At 47.7% G+C, this 23,895-nt stretch overlaps 1 protein-coding gene across 2 annotated transcripts in view; it reads left to right on the plus strand.

The window, feature by feature from the left end:
* Capn8 (calpain 8) overlaps positions 1-9,644 on the plus strand; it is a 68,115-nt gene extending 58,471 nt beyond the window's left edge. Inside the window, exons 15-21 of one of the 2 annotated variants that reach the window (XR_002380534.1) lie at positions 438-495; positions 1,917-1,981; positions 5,517-5,585; positions 5,964-6,042; positions 6,496-6,677; positions 7,679-7,737; positions 9,373-9,533. Coding sequence is in view for 1 of the 2 variants with exons in the window: in XM_021197859.1 (XP_021053518.1) it covers positions 438-495; positions 1,917-1,981; positions 5,517-5,585; positions 5,964-6,042; positions 6,561-6,677; positions 7,679-7,737; positions 9,373-9,396 (471 nt within the window). In the remaining variant the exon portion in view is untranslated. Of the gene's footprint in view, positions 1-437; positions 496-1,916; positions 1,982-5,516; positions 5,586-5,963; positions 6,043-6,495; positions 6,678-7,678; positions 7,738-9,372 lie in introns of both variants that reach the window. The other variant, XM_021197859.1, reaches the window with a different exon arrangement.
* Positions 9,645-23,895: the final 14,251 nt, after the last annotated feature.

Here is a 23,895-nt window from a genome sequence, read left to right on the forward strand (position 1 = left end):
TGTGTGTGTGTGTGTGTGTGTGTGTGTGTGTGTGTGGTGACTGGCAATTTCTACAGTCACAGCTCCTTAATTGTAGTGTGGATGTAGCTTTGATAAAGATTTAATAAAGCACACATAGGGTGCGTGGGACATCAGTGTGAATTTCTACTGTCACTACTTGTCCCACAAGCAAGTCTGTGGAACACAGGCAAGGCTGGGCTGGCAACCTTCTGTGGAGTTAGGTGCCAAGCGTGTACCATCCATGTCTTCTCTTCTCGACTAACACTCCTGTGCCCTCCCAGGATGGTAGACATCAGAGGAAATGGAGACGTTGAGTTTCTGAAGACATCACATACTTTGGACCTGGTGGAATGGGTCTGGCTAGGGAGGGAGCCCTAATTGGATGCCATGAAACAGCTTGTTAGATCTGACACATTTCACATTTGGGCTCTTTCTAGGATTCTGAGATCAGTGCTCATCAGCTCAAGAGGATCCTGAATGGATTGCTTTCTAAACGTGAGTTCTCCCCTGGGGCCTATCAGAAAGTCCATGGGCATCCAAGAGAGGTGCTGGGTGGGGCTGAGAGAGGGCCAGAGATTGGCCAGAAGTACCCCAGGTAGAGAGGAGGGATTCAGGTTGCCTCCGACCTTTAGAGACCCCCACTCTGTACAATGAGGTGGCATATGGCAGGTAGGAGAAACTGGGGAGGAGGTGGCATTGGGAGAGATGAGATCCACACTGGTAAGCAACCAGACCCGGAAGGACCAAGAATCCTGACATCAAATACAATTATTTGTAAGTCCTGAAAGAAAGCAAGCTGGTCCGCATTTGATTTATGTGACACTTTTCCTACAAAATTAATGTTGCCCGAAAATTCCCTACCATGCTTCTGTGGGGATACAGGTAGGAGGGTGATTCGGACTGTTCTTGCCAATAATTGGTTGTTCAAAGCTTCAGACTTCTGCAAGCCTTGGGGACTTCCCAAGTGTCAAACTGTCTCCCAAGGAGGGCAGTTACACTGCCATTCCCTGCCTCTGAGTTGCTGGAACCAGTATGAGTCAGCCACCTTCTTTCTGTTCTGGTGCAGGCACATCCAGAGTTAAGTCCTTCAGCTGGTTGGGTGATGGGCTCCCGTGTTAGTCCAGAGACAGGGAGGGGCCTGAGCAGTGTCCTGGGACTCAGAGCTCTGCCATAGCTTAGGAGAGCTCTTCCACACTCTTCTCTGTTCTTGCTCCTTCTGTGGCTCAGAACAGAGAGGAGGAGAGAGAGCTACAAGGTCTCTAACAGGTGAAAGTGGAGAGGAGAGATGTCTGGAGCCCCAGAGAGATGCCTGTGAGTTAAAAATGGCTACTTCATTGAGCCACTGTGTGTTGTGACCCTGGAGCCAGCAAGCCTGTCTTTAAATCCCAGCTATGTTCCCTTACAGGTCAATGGTTTTGAGCAGACTGTATACGCTCTCTGGGTGTCATAAATGAAGATGATGATGTTAACTTCTGCCAAGTGGAATTACTCTCAAGAGTAGACCATATAATGATGGGGAGAGCCCACAGGGGGTGGGGCAAGGATGGAGGGCAGGATAGAGTGGAGGGATGGGCTTATACCAATATCCTGGTAACAAAGCTTTGCTTACCTTACTGCAATGCTCACCGGTTCTTGGTGGCAAGTAGCATCATTATATGATGCAGGAAACCAAAGCTTACAAACATAAATCTCTGGGTACCAAATATGAGGCCCACAGCTTGAAGCACAATGCCAGGGCTGGTCAGTAGTGAATCCTGGGGTACAAGGAGGCTGGGGGCATCTGTCCCATACCACCCACGATGCTCTCACCCTTTCCATGGAAACTGTACGCTCTCCGATGGGCTCCTACTGTCTAGGTCACTTTCCTGGTCTTTAAACACTCCTGACTCCCACCATTTTTCTTTTTAAATATTTAGGAACAGACATGAAATTCGATGGATTCAACATCAACACTTGCAGAGAAATGATCAGTCTGCTGGATGTATCCTTTAAATGTCACATTTTTTTTTCTTCTGTTTTAAAGACTCCTCTACCTTTTTCCAGGAAGGAGGGGGAAGCGCAGGGGAGGAAATGAGAAAGGAAACTCATTTACTGAGCGTATGTCAGGAACCGTGTTTGAGTTTTAAAGGAAAAATGTACCCATGTGTGTTCTGTGGTTGTCTTTGCCACGCCTGGGACTATCTCCCATTTACCCACCACCACCACCACCACCACCACCACCACCACCACCAACAACAACAACAACCACAAGTTATTCCACACTTGAGTGCCTGGTCTAAAATTATGGAACTTGGGGATAATGAGTGGGACTGTGTCCTCCTTCGTCCTCCACACTATGTTGTGTGTCTCAGTCTGTTAAATCCATTCTACTCCCCATCCTCATCCTGCCCTTCCTCAGCTCTCACCATCACTGTATGATTTTCTTTCAGACACTTAGTATGACCCTTAGATATCCACTACTGATAGCTTAGGATTATGATACGAGATAAAACCTATTCGTTCTCGCTGATCTGATTAAAGAATTGTCTTTGCAGAGTTTGCCAGAATAGTGTTACACAAGACCGTAAACTGTGTATCTTATAGATAACAGACATTTCTTACAGTTCAGGTGCTGGGAAGACTTGGACCAAGGTGTGCAGACCTGTCCAGTGAGGGCTCTCGTCTCCGGGTTTCTGGCTGTAACTTCACAAGGTGGGGGGGATGGGGTAGGATTTCCCTGGGATTCCCTTTTATAACAGCACAGCTGCACTCACACAGGGCCCCCCCCCTTTGTGACCCCATTTCCTGATACCCTCATACTGAAGCTAGATTTCAACACACAGATTTGGGGGATCACAAACACTCAATCTATTATAAACGGGTGGGAGTTTTTCTGGTGAGTGGCCAGGGCAGTCTCCATGTCCGAGACATTCTACAGAAGGTGCAGGATACTGGTGGTCCATTAGCACTTCCTCTAGCTTTGTTGGGACAGAAAGGAAACAGGAAATCCACCTCCTTTCTCATTTCCTCACTTCTACTCCCTCCTTCCTGGAAAAAGGTAGTAGAGTCTTTAAAACAGAAGAAAAAAAGTGACATTTAGGGGATACATTCAGGTAATCATTCTCCATATACTGGTGGTGAGAGTGAGTTCTTTAGGCTAGGGAGGCCCTCCTCAGTCCTCAGGGCCTCCTTCACGATGGGCTCGGGCAACCTTACTGCAGGACCCCTTCATCAACTCCAAGAAATTCAGAAAGCGTGACCGTCCTTTGCACATGGCAGGGCTTGTGCAGAGAGTTGTGGTAGTGAGTGTGTGTGGAGCGTGTGTCAGTCTCTGCATGAGTTATCAGTGATGGATAGGTGGGGCTGTCTAGTGACCCCAGGGCTCTGAGTGCCCACTAGTTATATCATGCTGGAACCTTTCTGCCCTTGTGTCTTTCCATGGCTGTGTGGTTAGCAGTTCAACCTGTGGTCACAGACCACTAACTCTGCTTGGCTCTGCTGTGGCTAGGGCCTTGGTTCCAGAGTCACTCTCATCAAAGCTCTCTATTGATTTCAGTTCAGTCTCAGATTTTGTCGTAGTTACCCACCATTTGTCCTAGTGACGCCGGGTCTCCTGCAGCTGCAAAGGATGCCGGCTTGATGACTCTGCCTTCTTTTGGAGTCTTTGCTCCAGTGTGAGGTAGTGCTTAAATCTCCCTGCACAGTGAAAATGCCCTTGCGGATTTAGAAAAATGTCAAGGCAATTAAGATGTAGTTCATATGTCAAAAATATGCTTAGTCGGGATGTACAGTTCATTCCGTGGCTTCGGTTAGGTTTGGAGCTGGGTAGCCATTTCCACATGGCTAAGAATGTTTTTCTCATGCACCCCAGATCCTGCTTTCATACTAGCAGTCACTTTTTATTCTCCCGACCCCCCAATTCCATGATAGCCAAGGCCATATTGTCTACCTATGTGAATCTGTCCACTGTGGACATCTGTATCTGTGGAATCAACCCTACACCAAGTGGTGCTGCCATTAGAATGACATTTACGTATTAGAGCGAGCCAGCATCCCCTCACCCATTGAACCTGAAAGTCCCATTGCTTATACTTCAGTGCTGGAGACCCTGATACAATAGGTTTATCTGGACTTTAGAACAAGCAAAGGTTCACATTCTATATTTATTACTTCTCAGATATGTAAATTAAGAGAAGTGACTAAGTGCTTGGACTGTCAGGGTCTTTCCCTAGTGAACGGGGTAAGAATGTCTAGTTTGTGTGGCCATTGTGGAGGTAATATTAGATGCAAGAGTAGAAAGACACTCAGGGTGGAGTCTCCCCGAGCCCAGCACTCTGCAGAGACTGGTTGTCTGGGTTGGAGTAAGGGAGTGAGCTGTGCTCCAGCCAGCATTCAGCACTAGTCAGAGATACAGCCTGAGACTGTATGCTCTGAAAGGATGAGGATGTTGGTCAGCCTCCCATGATGTTAATTGAATACCTGACAGGATGCACTGATAGTGGAAAGGTTTTATTGGGCTCATGATTTTGGCTGCTTTGACCTATATGATGAGGCAACACACATTCCTACGGTGGGAATGAGAAGAACTTTCCTCATGGCATCTGGGAAGAGAGAGAAAGAGAGAGAGGCAGGAGCAGGCAGAGAGACAGAGACAGAGAGATAGAGAGTCAGAGAGAGACACAGAGAGAGAGAGAGACAGAGAGAAAGGGGCAGGTTCCAACATCCTTTTCAGGGTCCAATGACCTGTGGTGTCCCACTAGGCCTATCTCATCAAAGTTCCACCACCTCCCCAGGCAGGCCATGCTTTGTCATGTGGGCCTTTGGCAGTGACCACGGTCACAGACACGAGCAGAGAACTTTACAGTCTTGGGTGCAAAGTAGACTTTCATTTGGGGAGGAGTTGCTTTCTGCAACACAGTGGGTTTTTTGTAATTGGTGAGAAAAGTGACTGAAATTCATGAGGGTAAGGACATTGGACAACCAAAGCCCCATGTGTAGCTCAGCACTCAGTAAGTACTCACGAAGGAAGCTAAATCGGATATGGGAAATTCCACACTGCCTCCTGCCCCCAGTACACATTCCTCTCATGGTTTTATTAGAACCTTTGAGAAGACCTTGTGTTTGTAATACCTGTGTTTTTGTTGTTGTTTTGTTTTGTTTTGTTTTCGTTGTTGTTGTTGACATTCTGACAATACTATTATGATCTAAATGAGCGGTTGCCCCAGTCGCAGAGATCTGAGTCTGATATTAACACACTGCTGCAGCTGCTGTCACCCAGGATAGCGAGGGTGTGGCCACTCAGTGCTGTTGTAAGAGGCTTTAGGCCCATGTGGGTCTTTGTTCCTACCTCTGCGCCTGGCCTCTGTAGTGAGTACTGAACCTTTTCATCTTAAATTTGAGTTTGCTTCCCACCATCACCCCATTGCGTGCGTGCCTTGCTGCAAACATGGTTTACCAAGGTACTGATGCTGGCTCACAAGAGAGAGGAACTCACTAATGACTCAGAGATTGTCCATATTGACCTTTAACAAAATTAGGGTGATGGGACAGGAAGCCTGCGACCCATGGAGTTCAAGACTCTCTGGCTGAAGATCCTCAAGTATCTGGTAACTACCTCTGGGGAGAGAAGGGCATCTCTCTGGGCCCTGGCCCCTTTCCTTCCTTCTGACACTCTTATAATACTCATTCCTGGGGTGTTCTTGATTCTAGACTCTGGTCAAAACCATCCACACCTAGGTACACTGTTCAGAAAGGAGCCAGGAGGCAAAGGCAAGGGCAGACACTGATGCTGACCTCTATAACGAGAGCCTCATGCAGAAGACAAAGCAGGCTACTGACATCAGCCCCATTTCTATGTGTTCCAGAGTTTCTTTGGAGATGGCAGTACAGCCTCTCTTGAGTGCATCCTTGGCCTCTCAAGAGAGGAGTCGATGGGGAGGGGACTGTCAATACTGTTCTCATGTGGACTTTCTCTCTGACTTCAGGAGATCTACCAAGAAATGGACCACAGCCGTGCAGGAACCATTGATGCCCATGAGATGAGGACAGCTCTCAAGAAAGCAGGTGAATGAAGAAGAGGTCTTAGGACCCAGATGCGCTCACTGGAAATAGCACATGTTCTCATGGTGGGGAGGTCTAAGCGTCTTTCCCAAGAGCTTTCTTACACTGGATGTCAGCGTGACAACAAAGTCTTGCTGAAGATCCATCCTGTCCAGGGAGGAGGGCTCTGCATTCTGCCTGTTGCTGAGGCCATGGTAGCATTTACAAGGTGTGGGGCTCTGCAGGGGTCTACTGATACAAAACCCCTCACCTTTTCTATGTTCACATACTGTAGGTATGTAGATATGACTGCCGCAGGGCTAGGCTGGTGTAGGGAAGGAGCTGATGAAACTTCTCGGAGACTAGAGGGACTTGTTGGCAGGGCCTCCCCTGGGATTCCCTGGGAGAGGCAGAGGAGTCCTGCTTTACAGGTTTATACAGAATCATGGAGGGCCCTGCGATGTCATCCCCTTGAAGTCTATCAGGAAAACGGGGAGACCTTCGAACCACCCACGCGTGACACAGTCTCTCTTGGGCGTCAGGTTTCACACTCAACAACCAGGTGCAGCAGACCATCGCCACGCGGTATGCATGCAGCAAGCTTGGCGTTGACTTTGACGGCTTTGTGGCTTGCATGATCCGCCTGGAGACCCTGTTCAGTAAGCCTGTTGTCATTGCCCCTCTTCTTTTCTTCAGAGACGCAGAGCATTGTGGGGGGTTAGGCCAGGAGGTCAGGCCTGACGGTGCTTTTGGAGCCTGGGAACTAAAAGTATAGATGAGATTTGTATAACTGATATTCATGAAGATGGGACAATAGACACTTTAGGGGCTCCGGATGTCTGAGCTGGTCATACTAAGAGCTGAGGTGGCCTTTCCTTGGAGACCTGGAGCTCTGCTATCCTGATTACTGAGCTATACAAAGTCATTAGACCAAGGTACTGAGTCTCTCAAAGGTCCCGTCTTATGAGCGTCTAGTGTTGATTCACCTGTATGTCACCACGAGGGTCGTTTGAGAGGCTGAGCCACCTTCCAGGAAGAAGGAAGGCTCTGTCTAGGGGGCAGTAACTGTATTCCTTCCACGCTGGGCGTTGGGGTGCTGTTATCTTGTCATCAGTGGGATATCTTTTTAAGGGCGGGAACCTTTCCCACACAGGGTGAGTGCAAGGTGGAAAGTCTTAGGGGTGAAATATCAGTTGGCTAGAGATAGAGCAGAGACTGGACCATCCTCAACCCACTCACCAAAGAAACCGCCTCTGAAGAGGGGGGTCCAGAGGAGCATCTCTGCTGACAATGCTAGGGCTAGGGTCAGGGTCAGGGTTAAGGGTGGGGTTAGGGTTAGTGTTAGGGTTAGGGATGGGGTTGGGGATGGGATTAGGGTTAGGGTTAGGGTTAGGGTTAGGGTTAGGGATGGGATTAGGGTTAGGGTTAGGGATGGGGTTGGGGTTAGGGTTAGGGTTCCCATTCTGTCTGGGAGATGTCTGCTGCCACCAAAACTCACCCTCACTGCTTGTCCCTGGGTTCAGATCTGGAGGACAGGGCGTGGAGGGGAAGAGAGGTGTCGAGGGTTGTAGCTTGGCATGGGTTGGTCAGAGGCAGCTCTCTGATCTCCCAAAACCCAGGAACAGACATGGCTAATTGTCATCCTTCTCCGGTGTTTCAGAACTGTTCAGGCTCTTGGATAAGGACCAGAATGGCATTATCCAGCTCTCCCTGGCTGAGGTAAATGACCCAAGGCTGGAGGAACTTCTCATAGACAGACTTTGAAATCCCCTAGACAGGATATGTGCTCTGCCGTGGTTACCCCTCCCAACCAGCTACTGCCATGCAAATCCCCGGAATGTTCTGTGGTGGACACGAAGAGAAGGGATGGATAGTGTTTTAAGAAGTTAGCCAAACATTTAATTGATTTATTAAATAATTTAATCAAGGGCCCCCTCTTAACTCTTTCATCCTTCTATCTTAAAGGTGAATCTATAGTTAGCCTCTATCTAAAATCATTTCAAAGATGCAAACTCTTGTTAATTGGGATGGACTTGTAGGTCCATTTGTATCTGGTGGGGGATGTAGACATAATATAAAATGCTTGATTTCTTGAACTTCTGAATTAACATATAGGGGGGCACCTAAAGCCCAAACTGAATCTCCAATAAGGTAGAATGAAGGTATGGAATAAACGAGCGTACTTATCGTGCATAAGTCACAGTGTGCTTAATGCAGAAAGTGCCAGTCAGTGCCTATAAGGGGCAAGCCCTGGGTAATAATCTGTCGCTGATTGCAAGGGAGAGGTAAGAGGGGCAGGAAGTGCAGACGTGTCTCAAGGCTTCTGAGGCAGTGGAGCTAGAGCACTGGGTTATTACTGTCCCTACTATGTTAGAGGACTGGGTTACTACCTCCCTGCCATGTTAGAGGACTGGGTTATTACCTCTCTGCCATGTTAGAGGGCTGGGTTATTTACCTCCCTACCATGCTCTGAGTCCAACTGCTTTTCATTTTCTTGTTAATGGAAATGCTAATGATTACTTCCTAAGATCAAAAGAAAGCTTTCCTGAAAGCATATCTGTGGATTCCAATGGATACCTGGGAATTAGTGTAGGACACAAATGAAGGGTACATGCAGGAGTATACATGCATACATATAAGAGCATATATGCATATATATATATATATATATGAAATACAGATATAAATTCAGGAATATATACACAAATATGGAATGTATATACATATATATAATATAGATATGAATTTAGGAATATATTCATGTATGTAAAAATATAGACACTTAAGTATACAGGAGCATAAATATAAGGATATATGTATGTCTGTAAGAATATATATATACATATATATATGCATATATATAATTATATATGTGAATATAAATCCTCCTCTCTGGAGGATTTATTGGTGATGCCTAATACAATAAACAGAACGCCTAAGACGCTACAATAATGCTGAGGCTGAGTAAAGAACTGTCTCTCTGCATTATTTAGGGAGTGAATGACAAGGCAAGAAATTTGTTCATATTCAACACGGGTGTAGTTCTTTTTCTGGAGATTTTTAATCCGCCCTTGGTTAAATCACGGATGTGTAACTTGTGGACAGACAAGGCCCACTATTCATCGACACACGTACTTTCGGAGGCCCCTTTGGGTGCAGAGTCTTTTCGAAGTGGCATTTCCTGTAGCGCTCTGAGTTGGGAGCTAGTGACTTTGTTAAGGCTTCCTGTGAGTAAGGCACTGGCTGCAGGATGGAGCTGTAGCAAGTGGTGATCTATGAGGCAGGAGGACCTCTGTGGCCAAAGACCACACACTCCCTAGAACCCGTGCACTAAGTGTGTCTCTTCTTTTGCAGTGGCTGTGCTGTGTGCTGGTCTGACCCTCTGTTTGGACATCAACTCCCCAGCCTCCCGCCTGTGTCTCTTTGCAATCTTAGGACCGTGCATCCTCAAGTGTCATTTAGTGACTGCTGTGTTGTTCCAGCCAATCACTGTTCCTGAGACACTGGCCTTCCCCATAGAGCAGCATGGGAGCTCCAGATCTCTCAGCAGCACCGAGCTACGAGCTATTTGAGCGGATCCCTGGGCCCAGCAGAGGGAAAGCAATCAATTAAAGTTGTGGGCCAGGATGGTTTCTGCCTTCCTCTGGAGATATACAATGTGAAGGCAACCTGGGCTTAAATGCTGTGGGAAAAGACTTGGCTTGAAGCTCCTGCTGGAAGCCAGGCTGCTTCTGAGGGCTCTAGGGGGAAGGGCAGAGTTTCAGTAACACCAAGAAAGGGCACAGGCCAGGACTAGGGGAGATGAGAACCGCCCTCCTTAGAGACAGGGGATGTTGTCAGCTGATAAGCAGCTAGAGGAGCAATGCAGGTCAGGTGAGTTTTGCTTACTTGTGAACACAGGGCTGTCTGCTGCTGGTGAGAACATTGAGACCACAGCAGTAGCATCTCTGCGTGTAGACAGATGCATTAGCTATTGCTGTGACAAAACACCTTGAGTAGGGCAACTTAAGAGAACCACGAGCTTATTTGGGTTCATGGCTCCAGAGCAGTGAAGTGATGTTGTCAGAAGCAGGAAGCCCAGGGTCTTCGTCTTGAACCCCAAGCACGGTTTAAGTTCTCGAAGCCCACCCTCAGTGATATACTTTCTCCAGAAAGGCCATACTCCCAAACCCACCAGGGACTAAGTATTCCGTCGCCACCACAGGAGAGCACTGTGTCTCTATACGGCCTTCAAAACAAAGTGTAAGGGAGACCGTACACTTGTACGCCCTGACTCCTGTTTTAGTCTGACCGAGGACTAGTTTTCTGTTTCCAGCAGAAGAGCCTGATGAGTGCTCCTTGTAGTAGGATTTTGACCAGAAAGCCCGGTGATTCACCAGAAGGCTTTCAACTGACTTCAAACTTCAAATCTCCTAGATTCAGTAGGGGGAGGAGCAGCGCTAGTTGCTTCTCACTGTGACAAAATGATACAATGTGACCAGATGGAGGCAACTTAAGGGAGAAAGGTTTATTCTGGCTCACCCTTTTCAAAAGTTTCAGTTCCCCACAGGAAGGAGGGCAGAGAGTCCATGACAGTGGGAGCAGAGGTCTGAGCTCCATACAGCATGGCGGTAGCCAAGGAGCCCAGCAAACCAGCCAGTACCCGAAGTGGGTGGACCATCCCTACTGCCTCGCATCCACTAGCTCGTCCACCTCGGAAAGGTCCCATAGCCTTCCTCAAAATACTTCCACAGGCTGCAGTCTGGACATTCAAACCATGAACTTTTGGGGGACATTTCACATTCAAGTAAAAATACTCTGCCCCTCCCCCTTGAAGCTCAGGACATCTCAGGATACAAAAGACATTCAGTCTAGTTTTAAGTTTGCATAGTTGCAACAGTCCCAACCGTGCTTAATATTTCTTCTGAGACTTGAGGCAAACTCTTAACTGTGAGCATCTATAAAAATAAACAGGTTCGATGCTTTCAGTGCAGTGTGGTACAGAGGGAGGGATGAGAAGCCAGTAAGGAGAGATTAGACCAAAGCGAGACCAAAGCCAAGCATGGAAACAGTAAATTACATAGTTCCGTGTCTAGCAAATGGGGCTTATAATGACATCATCTGAGCTTCCAGGGGCTAGGGTGGCCCCTCCCCTTCCATCCCTGCTGCCTGAGTTTACAGGAGACCAGGACTACCTTCCTTAGAGACAAGGAATGTTCTTAGCTGATAAGCAGCCAAGAGAGCTAATGCAGGTCAGGTGAGTTTTGCTTACAAGTGAACACAGGGCTGTGTGCTGCTGGTGAGAAAATTGAGGGCCACCTCCAATTACTGCCTATAGCTTTTATCAGCATATGTCACCTGCTCTTGGTGTTTTCAGTATCCTGGAGTCGTCACTGAAACTTGGGCCCTACCTCAACAGCCTCGTCAGGAGGTCCTGTGGGGAGCCTGACACTGCTACCCATTTCCTGGCCTTAGGCTTTTCTCTGGGATCTCATAGCAAAGCATTCCATCTACCACGATTGCACTCTTTGTGCTTGAAAACTCAGCACCACGCAGACGACACTGATGTCCGCTTCTGACTCAGGATATAGCCAGGATTCTAATGACCATGGCTGCAGTGGCTTCTGCATACCCAAAAAGGCTTAGCCTGGGGAAATAATTCCTGAGTGCCCCTTTAGGCACTCCTTTATAGGAACTCTCATTTTAAATAAAAGTCTTTCAACTGAGTTGAAAGACTGCAGTCTCCAATAGGTGGGCTCTTTGGCTAAAGGCCTGTCTGCCACACACCCCGCCCCCATCCCTTCAACCACCACAAAGCACTCAATTTGACTTTAACAACTGCCACGACTTTGCCTGCAGTTGTTTGCCTCACATGGTTCACGACACTAACAATAGTCAGACTCCTTTGCTGAATGGCTTACACACTCTTCTACTCAAGTCTTTGCTTTCAGTGTCTCCTCACTATAAATTTGGTTAAAAGCAGCCAGTGATAACCATGCCACAGCCTGGGTGTCATACTGTCTTGAAATTTCCTCTACCAGATGAACTAGTCCTTAAAGACCTGGGTGAAACCAATGCAGGTTCTTGGTCAGGGTGTACCATGAATGACCTTGAGTCCTGCTTCCAAATAAGGTCTTCATATCTGTCAGGAGCGTTACCAGCACAGCCCTTACTGTCCACAGTCCTATTGCCATTTCGATCTTCTGCCGTCTCACCAGAACCTACCACTGGGCAGAACGCACACTATTCTGGCTACTCTCTAGCCTGCAGTTCTAAAATCTTTCAAATTCCTCCTGCAGACCAGTTCCAACAGCCTGAGAATCACACAATCAGGCTTATCACAGCAGTGGCCAGCCCCAGACTCTAACATCAACCTAAAGAGAAAAGGTCTATTCTGGCTTAGGATCCCAGAACTTTCATTCCATCCTTGTGGGTAAGACATTGCAGAGTTCACAGAGATGAGAATGTATAGCCTTGGCTCTTCACATCAGTCTCAGATAAGAAACAGGACAAATTGCTGGAACCAGAAGCACATAACCTTCAAAGGTTTGCCCAAAGCGTCCCTTTAGCCTAGCCGGGGTCCACATCCTAAAGGTTCTATGCCTCTCAAAGCAGTGTTACAGACTTGATGGTACAGGCCTGAAATCCCCACTACTCAGGTGATGAGGCAGGCAAATGGTGAACTCGAGGCCTATGTGGGCTACAGAATGAGTTCAAGGCCAGCCTGGAAAACTTAATATGATGATCTCAAAAAGTAAGAAGGCCCCTGAGATGACGACTCATGTTGCTTAGCATGTAGGGAAGGCCTGGATTCAAACCCTAGCCCTGAAAGGAAGAGGAAGGGGAGGAGCATGAGGTGGGTGGCTGAACATTCAAACATGAACCTGTGGTTCAAACATGAATCTGTTTTGCTGTCTGTGGCTATGATAAACATCATTACCAAAAGCGACCTGGGGGGGGGGGGAAGAGGGTGCTATTTTGGCTTGCAGGTTGCAGATCACCGTCAGGATAAGTGAAGGTGCCACCCCTGTGCAGGTGGTCCTGGGTTATACCTGGCTAAGAAAACCATGGAAGACAAGGCAGTCAGCAATGTCCCTCTATAGCTCATGCTTGCATTCCTGCCCTGACTTCCCTTTGGGAACCACTATAAACTGTAAGCTGAAGTAAATCTATTCCTTCTTAAGTTGCTTTTGGGCATCATGTTTGTCTCAGCAATAGAAAACAAAGCAGGACGTAAACTAGTCCTGGAGAGTGGGCTCTTTCGGGAGACCTGGCCATGCCATTTTGAGGGAGGATTAGGGGCATGCTTGTAGCCTGGGCTAGAAAAGTCATTCGCCCTCAGAGCTCAGTGGGTGTTCTGTGTGAGCTCAGAAGAAAGCACTGGATGGAACGCAGACAGCAGAGGCCTGGCTTGTGAAGTTTTAGCATGAAGCAAAGATCCTATCAGGGTTGTTCATATGATATTTTTAATTAAGAGTCTGTGGCTGCCGGAGAGCTGGGACTTAAGGATCAGCTATGATTAACAGTGGAGTGAAACCTCTTCTACAGCAGGACAATTTACTCAAACTTTCTGAAGCTGAAAATTCAGCTGTAGTCGATAAGAGTCTAGTGTCATTGAGCTTTGGTTCGCTTTGACCTGACTGTTCTCCCAAAATAAGTATGCAACTTATTTTGGATCATGAGGGAACTCACAATTAAGAGATTTGGGGATGTCTTAAAGAGACTGACCTTTTAAAGTATTTCCACTTTTTAAAGATTGTGGGACTTTTAAAGTTGGATTGTATTTTATATTGTGATAGCAACTGGGAATACTGGGGATAAACAAGTAAGAAAAGGTTATGGTTTAAGACTGATGTGCTTGAATGTCAAACTGATTAGGGTTCAGTTGTGCTGACCAGTGTCAATTACACACAAACTAGAGTCACTTGGGAAGAAGGAACCTCAATCAAGATATTGACTCCATCAGACTGGCCTGTGGAGACATCTGTGGACATGTCTGTGGATATTTTCTTCATTAATGTTTGACATGGGAAGTTCCAGCCACCGTGCACAGTGCCACCCTAGGCAGGTGGTCCCAGCCACCGTGAACAGTGCCACCCTGGGCAGGTGGTACCCGGGGTGTATAAGCAATCAGGCTGAGTGAGTCCTGGAGAGCAAGCCAGTAAGTAATGCTCCCCCATGGCCTCTGCCTCAGTTCCTGCTTTGAGTTCCTGTCCTGAGTTCCTTTCATGAGAAACTGGATTCTGTGAAGAAGTAACCCTTTCTTCCCCAAGCTGCTTTTGGTCTTGGTGTTTGCCAAAGTCATAGAAAGCAGAGCAAGACGACTTTGTTGGTATTTTCTGAATGCCTGTGTCCGGAAGCTCTGCCAACAGTACCCTGAGACAGCGTCTCATGCCCTCCTTGTGAACAAGTCCTTCTCTGATCCAGAGCTGTGGCTTGCTGTCATTGCCTAATGTTGCGAGAGACAACCACACCCCCTATTTCTAGCTAGAAAATAGATCAAAATTCCGAGTTCAATGTATGGAACCTATTGGGTATGTAGAGTGTTTGGAAAATGTGGCATATTTTTACATAGCTGTGTTATAATCAACCTGCAAGTATTTTGTTTTAAGCTGCGGGCTTCACTTACTTTAGGGAATGGATTGGTAATAAAACCGGCTCATTACAAAAGTGGCATTTGCTTTGATGTCTTACATTCCACCACGGGGCAGGCTGAAGCCCCCCTGCACTGTAACTCTTGAGAGTTCGCTTCAGGCTTCTTTCTCTGTTCTTCTCCCACATGAAGGCATTAGAAATGTTGCTTTTTAGGCATGGCCTCTCCTTGCTCCTTGCTTTAGCTGGCTTCTTGTCACTGTAGTGAAATAACTAGGTGATATATTTATCAAGAGAAATGTTTATTTTCTTTGTAGTCTGGAGGTACTTTTCCCAAATCAGGCAATCTCATACCTTTAGCCCCCCCCGCCCCACCAGGGACAGCTGTATGTTGTGGCAGGAGCAAGCAGGGAAGTGAAGAAGTTACATCATGTGCCAGGAGAGCACTGGTGGAGTCCCAAGTCCCCTTTGAATACACAACCTTAAGGTCTCTCCTAAGACCTTACCTTGTAGAGATTCTACCATCTCTCAACAGCACCATCTAGGAACCAAGTCTTAAGATGCGGGCCTAGGCTAAACTCATATCCACACAAAAGCCTCCCTTAGATGCAGCTGCATCTCAGGAGACAGCGTTTCCATAGCATTCCACATGTCCCCATCGAAGCACATGCCGCACTAACAAATAAGCATGTTGGCTAGCTGGCCTTCCATGTTTCCACTGGATAGCGGATGCAGGAATCATGTTTTCCTGGTCCCAGCCTAGTGCAGTGCCTGGCACAAAGAAGATAATCAATGAGACAAAATCATTGCCAAGGGAGGCTCTGACCATCAGGGACTTCATTGGGTTTCCAGGGAGATCAGATGGGTTTTCACTGGTCACATACAGAGGACAAGGAGTTTACAGCGTCAGGGGCCCAGCCTAGATACAGTTGACATGCAGATGTGTTGAAACCAGGACTCTATGCAGTGTGAAGGGCTTGCTTCTCTTAGAAATATGGGATACCTTCAGGCTTCCTGCTGAGTGCTTCCATTGCAACCCCCAACCTCAGCCCCATACCAGAGCAGAGGAAGCTGGGGCCCTGTGGGCTGGCCCTTACCTTCCATCCCCAATACCAGAGCAGAGGAAGCTGGGGCCCTGTGGGCTGGCCCTTACCTTCCATCCCCAATACCAGAGCAGAGGAAGCTGGGGCCCTGTGGGCTGACCCTCAAACCATCGGGTCTTTGATATGTACACTCATTCTTGGAGAGCTCCTGAATGCTCCCAATTCCCACAAAGAGAATAAAGGGGTTTAGTGGGGTGCTTAACTCAGCTAGGAGGGACACCCAGGGGTGGAAGGACAGGGCTCCTCATCACTTAATTGTAACGAATCCCCCCCTTGTCACTCATTCACTTCACATTTTAAAGGCACCATTTATTGCTCATTAGTCAACAGGAAGGAACAAAGACCAGACACACAAACCCCAGACACATTGGAGCCCCCCAGGAAATGCGCGGCTGGCATTTAGGTGGGAGGCATTCAGAGTGTACCTAGTATTCTGTGTAACCTCATAGCAGCAAGAGCATCGAGCTGAGACTGTCTTGTGAATTAGCTTTCTCCTCACATCCTCCTGCCCAGGCAGGGCTTATTGCAATTATGGATAATCACAGAAGCAGCTTGAAATGAGGCTGGGGAGAATCAGATGCACAGGCCATCTACAGACCATGGGAGGGCCTTCCATGCTAGCACTGCAGAGTCCCACCTAGGTTCAACCCACCTGGCCTCGCTTGGGTGGCTCCCCCCCCCCCCCAGCTCCTGGCTTCCCTCCAATGCAGTTGCTCTCCAGTGTGTCTCCAGGACAAAGCCTTCTTCCTCCTGTCCGCTATGCATTTTCTACTTAGCCCGGCTTCCTTGCTTGACTTCCTTCTGTCCAGTTCAGCCTGCCCGAGGCCTCAGATGTCCATCACCGCTTCAGCTTTACATGCTGCACATCTCATGAGTCCTATCCACTTACAGCCCCACCCCAGGACACCGCTGTCCCCCATTCTCCTGCACTACTGCCTGTCTGTTCTTCTCCCACAAAAGCCTTAAGACATGGATGAGTCTGTCTCCCTTTTGTGCCTTAATCATGTCCTCTGAGTCAGTGGTGACTTTAAAGTCATGTGGGTGACTTTATGGCTTGTGAAACAGTCGGGGAGGGACCAAGTCTGCTTATCCATGACCTCTTTGATATCAGAAAAGCTAATGTCAGCGCAGGGCTCATTTAAGGGGACTTACCTGTCATTGTTACTCTATTCTTTAGCTCCCATGTGGCTGTAAGTCCATCTAATGCATAGCAGGAGCTATAGAGTTTGTGTGCCCTCCCCCAAACTCATTAATTAGATGTAGCATTATTAGAGCTAATTACGGCATGACCATGGGACATACGCAAGTATATGTTAGTGTTTATATAAAGGGATCCCAGAGAGCTCCTTGGTTCCACCCACCATGTGAGGAGAATAAAAAGTCAGACCTTTAGGAATCAGGAACTACGTTCTCACCAGACACCAGATCTTCCAGCACCAGCACCAAGGACTTCATAGACTCCAAGATTGTGAGGGATGTCTGCTGTTACTGAGCTGTGTGTCCTGCAACATTGAATGTGGACAGACTGACAGGACAAGGATAGAGGGAAGTGTCTGGTGGACCAGCATGAGTTTCCTGCCTGTGCCATTTGTCTTTCGGGAGGAACACGTTAGCCATACGCTGGTGGCAGCTGGATGGAGGAGGAGGGATCACTAGTTGGGGACAAGGTGACAATGAGGAGTTTGTATCTTGTAGAGACAGATGTTGGCTCCTCGAAACTTGAGGAGGCCTGTCTTGGTTCATTAGTTGCTGAAGGAGGGCCTCTCGGGGGAGTGGAAATGAGGCAGAGGCACTGTCCCCTCCACAGGGCTATTTAAAGCTGCTGATGTGTCTCCTCTTTCTGTCACCCACAAAGCAGATGTGGGGACTACAAGCACACGGGAAAAGCTATAATTAAACTGCCAACTACAGGTACTTAAGACAATTCTGCCAAGATTGCTGGTGCAGGCCTGTAATGCCACCCGACTCAGGAGGATGAAGCAGGAGGATCACAAGTTCTAGGCCTGCCTGGGCAGTTAAAATGAAGAGTAAATGAAGTGTTGGGACACAGTTTAGTTGTAGCACACTAAGATGTGCAAAGCTCTCCAGTTACTGAATACTGTGAAAATGTGTGCGTATGTGTGTGTGTGTGTGTGTGTATGTGTATACACAGTTAATCCTTTATTTGTAACTTACTCTTTGTAAATCCAATACTTTCATGATACCAGGAATCGACCTTGGTGCCCAAAGCCTCATTCTTTTTTCTTTTTTCTTTTTTCTTTTTTCTTTTTTCTTTTTTCTTTTTTCTTTTTTCTTTTTTCTTTTTTCTTTTTTCTTTTTTCTTTTTCCCGGTTTTCGAGACAGGGTTTCTCTGTGTAGCCCTGGCTGTCCTGGAACTCACTCTGTAGATCAGGCTGGCCTCAAACTCAGAAATCTACCTGCCTCTGCCTCCCAGGTGCTGAGATTAAAGGTATGGGCCACCACTGCCCAGCGTCCAAAGCCACGTTCTTAACAAGTACATTCTCTATTACTCTGTTGTGCCACCAGCCCATCTCCCTTCCCTCCCCCTTCTCCTCTCTTCTCGTGCTCTTCTTCTTTCACCCTCTCTGCCCCCTCCCACTGCCTCCTTTCTTCTTTGGGATGGCTCCTCATGCCAGGCAGATGCTCTACTTGCTTGCGTCCCTAGCCATTTCTAGGGATGAGAAAAGTTTCCTGATATGGTTTCAACTTCACTTATTGTCCTGCATAAACATCCCAAGTGCCAGGGTTATGCATGCATATCACCACGTACAGCTCCTTATACATTATTATACATGTTTATCACCACGTACAGCTCCTTATATCTTATCATACATGTGGATCACCATGTACAGCTCCTATACATTATTATATATGTGGATCACCATGTACAGCTCCCTATACATTATCATACATGTGTATTACCATGTACAGCTCCATATACATTATCATATATGTGTATCACCATGTACAGTACCTTATATATTATCATACATGTGTATCACCATGTATAGTTCCCTATACATTATCAAACGTGTACTACCATGTACAGCTCCCTATACATTATCATAGAGGTGTATCACCATGTACAGCTTCTATACATTATTATACATGTGTACCACCATGCACAGTTCCATATACATTATTTTCTATAGTAACTAACTTATAAAATGCCATCATTTATATATCTATACAAGTGTAATATAAATAAAATTGAAGCAGTATACCAAAGCCCCACATACAATTACACTGAACAATTTTTAATGTTTTCCATATCTGTTGGGGTTTTTTGTGTGTGTGCTGAAGACAAAATTTTTGCTAAATTTTACTTTATCATACGCTTCCCTGTGAAAAGAGGCTTTACTATACAGCTGCAGCTCCTGGTCAAAGCAACAAAATTAATAACTCTTTAATCACCTTTAGTAACCAATCTCCATTCAAATGTCATTGATTGACATTAACATTGATTTCTTTTTTAAAGTTGGCTCATTCGGGTGGAAATTCAAATACTTCTTCATCGTATACTTTTTAATCTACAAGAAAAGGGGAAGAAAAAAATCCCTCTTCCTTTTCTCATGCCATTGAGTGAGCAAGGAATAGCTGGAGTTTTAAAAGAACGCTGGTGTTTCTCAGTCTAATTAAATCTCAGGCAGGGTTCCCATTCTATCTGCCTCCCCCCCCCCGCTGGAGGGAGGGGTGCACAGTGTGCTTTACAGGGCACAGCAGAGTGGGAAAGCTTCTCTCATTTTCACTGGGACAGGGAGGCTGTCCAAGCCCATCTATCCTTGGAGGAGGTCTCTGTCTCCTGGGCCTGATGCCTGAGGGACTGTCTGGGCTAAAAGCCCCTGCCCAGCGCCCACAGCTAGCCCAGCACCCATGCGCAGTCGCAGTCTTTCTTTTTTAGCCTTTCTCTTTCTCAGAGCTGCTCCCAGGGATGGGAAACAGGTCCTTCTGGGAGCATGTCCTTCCTGGCTTCTAAAAACTGCTCTTTCTTTCCCACCCCTTTCTCACTGCTCCCCACCCCCCCCCAAGCTTTCAGACAATTCCAGCCTGAGCTGGGTAGAGTTCAGGGGTGGAGTGGTATAGCTAGCACTCGGGGTCAGATACCCTTCTCCAGCAGCACAAATGAAACAGAACACCCAGAAGCTGTGGTCCTCCAGCTCAGGCACCTCCCTCAAGGCCACCGAGCATGAGACTAGCTGTCCTTAGACACATGGGAAGGGGATATCATTTAAAAAAATAAAATAAAATAAAAAGCACACTAGATTAAAAGTCCTGCTAATTCTTCCTCATGCTGAAGCAAAGGAGTCCAGGAGAGTCTTTCCAGGCAGAAATTTCCTGTGAGTAATCCCTTCATTTACTCAAACATATCCAGGCAGATGGGAATAGCTTGCCATCAGTTTGTGCCTTTGTCTATAAAACAGGCTGATAGCAAACACATGCTTTCTGGGTCATTGGGAGGGTCATTGTGGATACAGGCGGGAAGCCCAGGTTCTAAGAGGCCAGCCTCGAGCTCTGAGGTTGCTGCTGGTTATGGCAGAGTTTCGGTCTCCTGCTGATTTTTAGGCTTGCCTGCCCTCCATGAATTAATTTCAAGCCTAAGGAGTCTGAGGTTTAGCAGGCTTCTTAGAGTTGTTTCATCAAATGCTCCTTTGAGCAGCATGAACACAGCTGTCCCCGACCCCGCTCCCCACACGTCTCCTCTCCCGGGCCCCTCCAGTCTTCTGAGGCTCTGAGAATTCCAGGCTCCAAGGGGCACTGCTGAGGGAACGGGCGTGGCAGCTAGCTGGGAAAGCAGATGGGAACGTTCCAGGATCCTCCCAGGGTGCTTCAGGCCAGATGCCCTCATCTCAGGCTTGTTGAATGGAGTGAGGTGAGAGCCATAGTCGGCTGTTGAGATTCCAGCCCAAACCATCCTGTAGTCAAAAGACTCCTTAGCTCTAGAGAGGATTACTGGGGCGTCTCTTCCAGGACATCATGAATGCTAATATGGGTCTGCACCTTGGACTCTCACACCCTACCTCTCACTCCCCGTTCCCATCTCCTTCTGGTCACTTGGAATAGGAGCCACTCACCACAAGCAGGCCACAACTCAGGCTAAGCCTTGGCCCAGGGAGTTGCCGGTGGAATGCACCGGGTGAGTATGGCTGCTATCCAATGAGGAGACACTGGTGGCGAAGCCCCAGTCATTAAAACCAGCAATGACCTACAGGGAGTAAGGAGGTACAGAAAAGGACAGCCAAGTAGACAGGGAGGTGCTAGCTGGACATGGCCTTATAAAGAGAGAGGAAGTTTAACCTGAAACAGGCTATGTGACTACCTGAAGGGAGGCAGAGGCAGGGTTGTAAGGCTCTCTGTGCCAGGACATGCAGGCCCCCCACAGAGGGGAGGTGCAATCCTTCTGCCAATCTTAGGATGAGAGTCCCAGGTTTGGACATGCCTTGTTCCCACTCTTGCTCCAGGCCTGTTCATCATAGCTCCACGGCTCCCTGGTCCCACACATGGGTAGGAAATTGATAGATGGGTTTTATTCATTCAGTAACCTCACATAGCACACATTTCTGGGTACATTTACACACTAGTGAGAGGGAAAGAGGGAACAGTAAAGAGAAGGTAAGGGACCAGGAAGACACGTCTACCTGGAGATTCACGTGTTTCTGGAGGATTCACAGTATCTCCAGGCTTGCCACCGTAGTCCAGCTGAGCATCCTGAACCAGAAAGTAACTGCTTTCTTACTCCTGTCTTTGTCCACAAGCTAACCTATGCTAAGCTGCATGGCGTTTCCTCCCTCCACCAGAGGAAAGTTATTGCACGCTACTTTAGGACTCTCTAAGCTTCAGGTTCCTTGGTAATGTCTGTCTCACCATTATCTTGGCTGGGACCCCAAGAGCTTCCCAAGCAGTTGTAAATACCTTTTACAGTTGCTGTCCAGCCATGGCTGAAGCCCCTTGATGCGTGGCCAGTTTGTGGTGTTTACAGTTCTGTCCTTCCCACCCACTGAGGGTAAGGAAGAGCGGACCCTCACTAACTTAGTGGCCCAAGTTGTGCTCTGTTGTAGAGAATGCACTACAAAGGGTCCCCAGGAGCTAGAAAGCAATCCAGCTGCATGGCTGATGGAGCACAGTGGGGTCCCCACTTCTACCTGCATCCCTGAAACGTTTACTGCTAATTAATTTCTGAATTACACAACAATGCACTTCCTAATTACACAGGGAGAAGCACGAGCAGCTATAAAGGGTCCTTATCTATTGCGCAAGTGATTCTAATAGACGCTGCCTGGATGGGGGGCGGGGAGGGGTAGAAGAAAGGCCAGGGCGGGAAAGGAGAGGAGACAAACAGATGGAGCTGGGGAAAGATCCCTGACTGATACAAGCCTTCTAGCCCTGGGGCAAGGCCTCTCTCTGAGGACCTCAGCAGTCCTTCTGGGAGCTGTGCATCAGCCTCTGGGCTCAGATAGGAAGGGCTTCCTTGGGAATTGTGCCAACTGTGCAAACACCAGCACAGAAATGTAAATAATAACATGGAGACTCAATGCAAACATAATTATAGCCCGGCATTAGGAGGAGGAAAGACTCGCCGGGGACCTGCACATCTTCACATCTGCAAGCCCCAATCTGTATGGTGGTGATTAAAGCAGAGGCTCTGGGTGTTCTCTCTCTCTCTCTCTCTCTCTCTCTCTCTCTCTCTCTCTCTCTCTCTCTCTCTCTCCCTGAATTTTTTATTTTTTAATTTACATGTTCAGACAGCACATAAAAATGAAGNATTTTTTTTTTTTTAATTTACATGTTCAGACAGCACATAAAAATGAAGGCTTTCATATCATATGGGCATATCTGGGCTAGCCAATGTTTGTTAGACTCAGCGAAGATCACTGAGTGCCTACTATGTTCTAAGAAGCATTCCAGGAGTCATGAATAGAATAATACTCGAGCCCGATTTGGGACGTGTCACCAAGGGAAAGAGATATCAAAACGAGGAGCCTCAAGAGATGAACGGAGTAAAGTTAGGTGTGGGCAAGGGGCCATGAGGGCATAGGGAACCCCAACTCTGTCTCTGGGGTTTGGGGGCTTGTGCTCCACGGGACTGTGGAGAACATGAAACACGAGCTTCCTCCGTAGGCAGTGAAACCAAGGGAGCCATAGCTGTACTTCTGGAGCCAGGTTTGTGGCGTAAGCTCAGGCAGGGAGGCTGTGGTGCCATCCTCAGTGTGGCCTGACTCCGCACTGTCCTGTGAGGGGCACACCAGTTATCTGAATAGAAGAGACAAGATCGAGCACATTTAAAGAGGGTAGAAAGTTCTAAGTGGTAGCTGAATGGCTACAGTGAGAACCTCAAGGTCCCGCGGAGGTAGCTCCTGCAGAGCTCAGTGGGCGACCGCACAAGGTTGGGAATACTTTTATCGACTGGGTCTTGCTACATGGTCTAGACCGGAGTGTTGCTTCGGAGTAGCTGGCAGCCCAGGCACACACCACTTCCCAGTCATCACCAGGTTTATTGGAACTTAGGAACTCATTGGAAAGATCAGGCAGTTGAACTGCAGACCACTACAGAGCTGGGGTCTTGGGCAGGGAACGGCCGTGCAGCTCCAGGGTAAGGGGGCTGAAGCTGCCAAAGACCTCAAAGTGGGGCTGACTGCTGCTGGCTCGTGGCTCTTGTTGATGGTCTCCCGTGCCGCCAGGTCTCCCGTGGTGTTCCCTCTCAGCAGCAGCTTCAGGTGTCCGTGCTTCTCATGAGCTTCAATCCAATTCATTGCTGACTTTTTGTCCACCCACGGGTGTTAGGTTATTTCTAGCCCCAGAGTCCCTGTCTTTGGAGAGTCACATTCAAGTTGAGGGAACAGAAAACAAATGAGTAAATTCTATCCATCTGTCTGTCTATCTATCTATCTATCTATCTATCTATCTATCTATCTATCTATCTGCAGGACTTCTCCCACTTTGTCTGGGGAGCTTGAAACCCCCACACTTTCTACCTGCAGAATGTTAGGTTACAGGTTCAGGTTCCTTTCTCCAGATAAGAACACATTCACCAAGCATCTGAGATTCCTGGAATGCGTCCCCATGCCAGGGAGGCATCTCAGCGCCTCAGCCTTCAGCCAATGACTTTTTCCCACTCTGGATATTCCACCCCCAGTCCNCCCAAACTGTGTAACCCTTGATTACCCCAGTAAAGTTAATGTCTCACTGAAGCTAGTCCCGAATGTCT

The sequence above is a fragment of the Mus pahari genome, chromosome 5, assembly GCF_900095145.1.
Source record: "Mus pahari chromosome 5, PAHARI_EIJ_v1.1, whole genome shotgun sequence".
Classification (NCBI taxonomy): Eukaryota; Metazoa; Chordata; class Mammalia; order Rodentia; family Muridae; genus Mus; species Mus pahari.